This window comes from Sturnira hondurensis, unplaced genomic scaffold (assembly GCF_014824575.4).
Source record: "Sturnira hondurensis isolate 20B ecotype Veracruz unplaced genomic scaffold, ASM1482457v3 Scaffold0010600, whole genome shotgun sequence".
Classification (NCBI taxonomy): Eukaryota; Metazoa; Chordata; class Mammalia; order Chiroptera; family Phyllostomidae; genus Sturnira; species Sturnira hondurensis.
In genome coordinates, this window is record NW_028083231.1 from 438,301 (window position 1) to 445,434 (window position 7,134).

The 7,134-nt window shown below is 44.8% G+C and overlaps 1 protein-coding gene across 1 annotated transcript; it reads left to right on the forward strand.

The window, feature by feature from the left end:
• The first annotated feature begins 6,031 nt into the window (after positions 1-6,031).
• LOC118996050 (melanoma-associated antigen 10-like) lies at positions 6,032-6,683 on the forward strand. The gene is given in 1 exon segment (XM_037059274.1): positions 6,032-6,683. A coding segment is annotated over 1 exon segment (606 nt). The 5' UTR covers positions 6,032-6,077.
• The last annotated feature ends 451 nt before the right edge of the window (positions 6,684-7,134 follow it).

The following is a 7,134-nucleotide window of genomic DNA, read 5'->3' on the forward strand; positions in this document are numbered from 1 at the left end:
TATATACACCTATCTATAAATATGTATGTCACCATTGGTATGTATATTAAGCTGAATATGGGTTCATACTGATGTCTCAAGCTCTAACCCATTGTTATTACAAGTGACCTCTGATCCACTCCCTTTACTTATCTACTCTATTATTGAGAATTCTGACTCCTAACACCCACCATCCTTATAATTTTCCACATTCAGTATGTATGTGTAGGGGTTTCAGAATTGTTAACCAACATCCCTGTGGGAAACAGCTCCAAGTTTATGATTTGCATACTCTTCTACTCATTAAGGAGTGAGAAATAGAATTAAGGGACATTAAAAAATGCAATATATGAACTAGTTTGGATCCATTACAAGCAAAGAAATATTCGAGAGAGTTGTAGAACTTTGACTATGAAATGAGTATTAGATGATACATGAGATTGTTGGTTTGTCTGGTTAACAAAAACTATGTTTTAAAGGGCTTATTTTCATTATTTCCACCTTCAGGTATGTGGGAGTGAGCTGACGTGATATCTGGGATTTGGTTCAAAGAGCTACAGAAACAACACAATAAAAATAAGGAAGGTAGGGAAGGAGGGAAGGACAGACAGAGGAAGGGAGTGGGGAAGGAAAGAAGGTAGGAAAGAAGGAAGGAAAAATAAAAGAAGGAGGAAGAGAAACAAGAAAAGAATGAATGAAGCAGAAAAGGAACAATATTAATGGCACTGGCTGATAGGAAAACAGGGTTCTCTACTGTTGAGTATGTTTGGCGATTTTAAAAATTAAACATGTAGAGAGAGTACCATATCATGAAACAGAGCAGTTATTTACATGTGTAAATGGGAAATGATAATGAGGCTATCAAAATCCTAAGATGGTCCTGGCTGGTGTGGCTCAATGGATTGAGTGCTGGTCTGTGAACCAAGGGGTTGCAGGTTCAATTCCCAGTCATGTCACATTCCTGGGTTGCCAGCCAGGTCCCCAAAGGTGGGCATTCGAGAAGCAACCACACATTGTTGTCTCTCTCCTTCCCCTCCCATCTCTCTAAAAATAAAAATAAAAATAAAATCCTAAGATGGAGCCAATCATCAGAGTTTAGGAACATTCTAGTGGCTCATCTGCCTGTTCCAATATGGTATGGCCCTATGGCCTGCCCTCTTTTTAATAAGAAATTTTTAAAAAATCTTACCAGGGAAACACATGGAAATGTTTTTAATCTAGAAGATATTTAATACATGCATGCTCCATTGTATCTGCAAAGAATAGAACCTAATTTTTTCATTGTGAGAGCTTAAGGGACCACATCAGAGGGATTCTGGTGGACAAGCATATGTGATGTGCAGACTACCTGAGGGGAAAATGCAAACAAGTGTGGAGGAGTTAAGGGTAGGGCAGTGAGCAAGACCTCCAGGGTCCTGACAATGGACTTGAGACACTGATAAACAGAAAAGTTCTATCTCCATGACAGGGACAGTGCTGTCCAGAGGCATAGGTCAAAGGTGGCCCAGAAAATTATGTCAATATTGAAAGAAGAAGCCTGGAACAGAAACACACCATGGGCCACAAAAAAAGATGCATACCATGTGAGGACACACTCCAAATTACCATGGATAATTCACACTTTTAATATGCTGACTCAAAAATATGGACAATCCAATGAACATACTGAACTTTGAATAAGGGGTAGTGACAGATGCCAGCTCAGAAAGTCATTGGAAGTCTTTGAGGAGATGACCCTTGGATCGTGCTGAGCATAGTGCCTTGTCCATGGTGAGCTGTCAACCAACACAAATGTGGATTTTGAAGACTCCATGTTGGGGTTGTTTCCTGCAGAGAATATGTCACTTTCTAAGCATCCTGACACTACCACCTTAGGAAAATGTATGTGCCTCCTTCTCTAAACCATTGATTTCTAGCTCCAGAGGCAGGATCTGGAGGTGTTGGGGATCCCAGGCCAGAGATACAGCAGCCAGAGCATTATCACAACTAAATATGAGATTTCTGGAAAGTTTCCCCATTCACATCCAGGGCACAAATCCATTTTGGGTACACACTACTTTGTCCAAGTTCTGCCACACATCTCCTCCACTCAGTGTGAGGCTGTGGCATCCTGTACACATAGCCCAGAATACCTGTGGGAGCCCTTGGTTGAAGTCACTTTGTCCCTTAGGGAAGACACAGGATCAGTTCTGTGATAAGATCATCAGGGGTCACCAGAGGAGCCTGTGCTGTGTTTTACACACAGTCTGCTCAAGACAGGCACCATCTTCCTGTCCTGTGCAGTGGTGCTGAACCACGAGCCAAATGCCTTGCCCATTCCAGGACAATTGCGCCTTCCCTTTTCTTTAGACAGGAAATGGGTCTCTGCACATCTATACCTGCATTCCCTCCCCTAACCCCCAGATAAATTCATAAAACTGGAAGGAGATGGGTCTCTCTTCCTCTTCTCTTTTCATCCCCTGAATCCAGCCCTTCCCCTCTTCCTCCATTTCCAGTCCAAGTCCAGAGTTCTCCCACTAGTCCTTGCAACATTACCATCTGCCTGGAGGATACCAGCACATTTTCTGTGGGCCTTCTTACCTCCCCTATGAGCTCCCCACTTCTTTCTGAACCCAGTAGTCAGAGAGAAATTTTTAAAACCTATAAGATGCATATGTTCCCTGGACTGCTTTCCTCCTAAAGTCCCCCATGGCAAATTTTTGATGCAGAGAGGGAAATAGGAAGCAAGTTTGAATCCTGGACACCTGCAATGAGTCCACTGTTGTGTGGGGAGGGTGGTCAAGTGGGACTTTAGAGCAAAGTATGAGGGAAAATCAAGTGGTTAAGGCCACTGGGAACAGGGAAATAGGGTGAAGATGGTTGTCACTTGTTGTGCTAGAAAGATCCCCAGAGGGAGAGCTTTCTCCTCTTTTCTTCACCTCCTAGGTTCCAGCAATGCTTCCCCCTTCCCTTATGAAAAAGGCAGGGCCTGACTCAGGAGGACTAGAGTGATGGGGATGGTGGATGAGTCCTGTTTCTAAAAGAAACTGAATCCAACTATGTAAACAGAGATTTCTTATAAGGAATTGTCTAATGTGGTTATGGAAGCTCAAGATGCTTTGGGTCAAACTCTAAGATGTTAGATAGCTTCATTTTACCTTTTCCCCTGCTTGATACCAGTCATCCACAGGCTTGACATGTCACTTGATGATGTCATGCACACGCCCAATAAATAAACACCTATGACAATGGTAAAAATCTGGTACAGTGACAACCCTAAATGCTGTCAAAAATATGGAGTAGTAGGAATTTACATTTATAACTGGTGGGAATGCAAAATGGTACAGGTACTTTGGAAGTCAGTTTGGCAGTTTTTTTTTATCAAAGTAAACATGATTTTAACATACAATCCAGCAACTATATAACTATTTACTTAAAGTTGATGATGATGTATCAGTGCAGGCACATTTGTTGTTAAAAATGGACCATTTGGTGGGAGACATTGATAATGGGAGATAGTATATATGTGAGGGGGAAACAGAGGCTTACTGGGAAATCTCTGTACCATTCTCTTTATTTTTCTCTTTGTTGAAAAGTGCTATAAAATTAAGCCTTAAAACAAACAAAATATGAGCAATAGTATTGGAAAAATAAAACTTGAGCATTCCTGGGGGAGGCTAAAGACTGTGATGATATGGGATGTGTGTTGGGGTGGGGACCTGGGGCAGCAGGAAAGTTGGGAGGGGCTGTAGACTGTATGATATAGAAGACAGGGATGGTAAGGGAAAAGATTTTAAACTTATGCTCCTACTTCTTTACAAAAATATGAGTCATGCAGATCACACCTGCCTGTAACATTGGGGAGACCCCTTGGTGAAATGACCACAGGCAGTGTTTCCAGAATTCCATAACTGGATGTTAGCCTGAAGATTTGATCCAAGGAGTAGGGCCTCAGATCAGCAGATGAATGACCCTGGTACAGCTCAGAGTCAAATTGAGGTACCTAAGTGAGGATTGCAGAGACCCTGGATCCCACAACCTAAGTGACCCAACAGAAACCTGCTTCTGCTCTGATACTTTTAAGACCCCTTGAAGTGGCATTTGCTGACTTCCACATTTGGGTCTAGGAGAGACTGGGAAATGTTTATAAAGAGCCCAAGTTTAGTTAACTAGATGGGAGAGTGCAGGTTCTGGGGGGAGTCAAGATGAGGAGCTTAAGGGAGGAATGAAGACCTAGGACCCCAAAGCAGAGATGGATCCTATGCCTCTGCACTCAGTGTCTGTAGGCTCCAGACCAGAAGGATAACCAGATGAGGTGATTCCTGACTGCTGCCTGAGGATGTAGGCCTTCTGGAGGGGTAGGTCTTGATCTGAGGAGTGTCACTTCAGAACACTAGAGAGTGGCCTTTGCCTGCAGGATGCATCCTCAGGTTAGGAGAAGGGGTAGATCTACACCCTGACAGGAGGAAACACAGATACCTTGAGGTAACTGAGGGCTCTGTCCACATACAGAGAGGGCCCAATAAAGTTGGCCCCTGTCATCCTTGTCATCCCTGAAGGTGGCATGCTACTTTTGATAATGGGCAATGAGGTGGAGAGTCCTCAGGGAGGTGAGGTCTTGGTTGAAAAGGAAGATATCAAGTGTCCCAAGTGGGGGGACTGGAAATAGGGCAATCGATGGCATGACTGAAAATGAATAGCCTGCAGGAGGATGGGAAAATACAACCAACATAGAGGGTGCTATTTCTGCTGTCAACATTTTGTGATGTTGGTAGGGGCCAGGTGATTTGGGGTATGGGTATGAGCTTCCTTACTTTGCTCTGTAGTCTCTTACAGACGTGAGGACCTTGGTCTGAAAGGATGACATCAGCTCATTTGAGAAAGTACTTCTGTTCAACAGAGAGCAGAGCCCTCAGGTCATGCCAAGAGTCAAGGTGAGGACCCTAAAGAAGGAGTGAGTATATCTCAATACCTAGAAAAATGTGGGGGCCCCAAATAAATATGGTCTGTGCCTACTGGAAACCCTGGCCAAGGCTTTCAGGTTGAGTGCCTTCTCATTTTCAGATCCATGGTTTCAGGGAAGGCATAGTCTTGGTCTCAGGGTCTGGACTCAGGTCTGTTGAGGCAGCATCCTAGAATCTGGCAGAGGTCATGGTGAGGTCTGAGGAGACCCTTTACACCAGGTCATGTGGAACCCATAGTGTATGACCACCCATTGCTTTCACTTAGTGACCACAATAAGCTCCTGGGGAAGTACTGCCAAATAAGGGGAATTTTAATTACCTTCTGTTATGTCTCAGCAATGTTTGGTCTTGTAAGAATTTGGTCTCAGGCTAGCAGGTCAGGGGTGAAAGGCAGAAGCTGGACCTGAGTTAGCACAGAAGGATCCCCCACCAAGAAATGAGGGAAATTTCTAACACCCCCACCTTACACGATTCTACTATCAGACCCAGAACGTATGACTGCCAACTGCATGATGGGGAATCGTAGGGATATGAGGTTGGAGAGGAAATGTCTGAGCAGGCTTCTCACTTCCTTTTTCAGAATGTTAAGGGACAGATTAACCAGGAAGCAAGACCCCTGTGCAACATGAAAGCACCCCTAAAGATTAGACCTAAAAGTTGCCTTCACCAGAGCTGCCTAGGGTGCATTTGTCAGCTTAGACTGCTCACACACTCTCTCTTCCCCAGGTCCATAGGTTCCCATTGCCAACCTTCAGCCCATACTCTTACTGCCACCTGACACAAGTCATCATGCCTCTGGGTCAGATGAGTGAGCTCTGCAAGCTTGAGGAAGACCATCAGGATCAGAGAGAAACAGGACCTGTTGGAGGTTCAGCCGATCACAGTTGAGGAGGAGGTGGCCATGTCTGACTCCCTTACTTTCTCTCTCTGATTTGTTACTAGACAGCCTAGAGGAGATGGCTTCTGCTGGGACACCTAGTCCTCCCCAGAGCTCTCTGGGTGCCTGCCCTCCCCCACTTCTACCATGGTTCCCCCACCCCCCAATGGAGCCAATCTAAAAATGAGGGTTCCAGAAGCCAAGATGAAAAGGGTCCAAGGAGCAGAGAGGTCTTTGAAGATACTGAGTCTTCACTCTAAGATATCCTACATTTGAAGATGGCTGACTTGGTAGAGTTCCAGCTCCTGAAGTATCGTGCAAAGGAGCCCACCACAAAGGCAGAAATGCTGAGCAGCATTGTCAAAGAGTACCAAGACCACTTCCCTGAGATCTGCAGAGTAACCTCTGTTTGCATGCAACTTCTCTTTGGCATTGATGTGAAGGAAGTGGACCCCAGTGACCACACTTATGTTCTGGTCACCTCAGGCCTCACCTATGATGGGATGGTGAGTGATGGGCAGACCATGCCCAAGACCAGCCCCCTGGTCATGCTCCTGAGACTGATCCTCCTAGAGGGTGACTGTGCCCATGAGCAGCAGGTCTGGGGAACACTGAATGGGGTGCATGCCTGAAGGAAGCCTTACATCTATGGGGAACCCAGGAAGCTTATCATCAAAGTTGGAGTGCAGGAGCAGTACCTGGAGTACCAGCAGGTACCCAGCAGCCATCCGGCATGCTACATGTTCCTGTGGGGTCCCAGGGCCCACGTTGGAACCAGCAAGTTGAAAATCCTGATTTATTTTCTAAGGGCCAATAATGAGGATCCCAGTTTCTTTCTATGCTTGTGTGAAGGAGTGGAGAGCAATGAGGATGAAAGGACCTGAGGCAGAGTTGCATTGAGGCACATCTCAGGTCCACATCCATCAACTTCTCCCTGGGAGCAGGAAGCAAGGCTGAGTCTTCATGTGGTATTTGAAAACAGAGCATTCCAGGCAGTGAGGGCTAGGATGAGTTGGTGGAATAAGGGCTGTAGCATCTTTGGTTGCCTATGATAATTCAGAAGTTTATCCTTGTTTCCTTCAGGCATTTTTCAAATGTCATTTTGAATGACATTTTTTCAAATGACATTTTTCAAATGTCAAACTAATGAGAGGTTTCATAAGTTTCACATGTATGTTTACAAATTACATTAATCACACATGTATCTGTACTTGTCAACTTCAAGAGCAACAGTTTTGCCACTGTGTAACACAAATTGGGACACCCTCCATCCTAGTTTGTGATCCTGACTAAACAACATGGCATTAGAACAGCATTTCCTTGGAAATGTGAAGG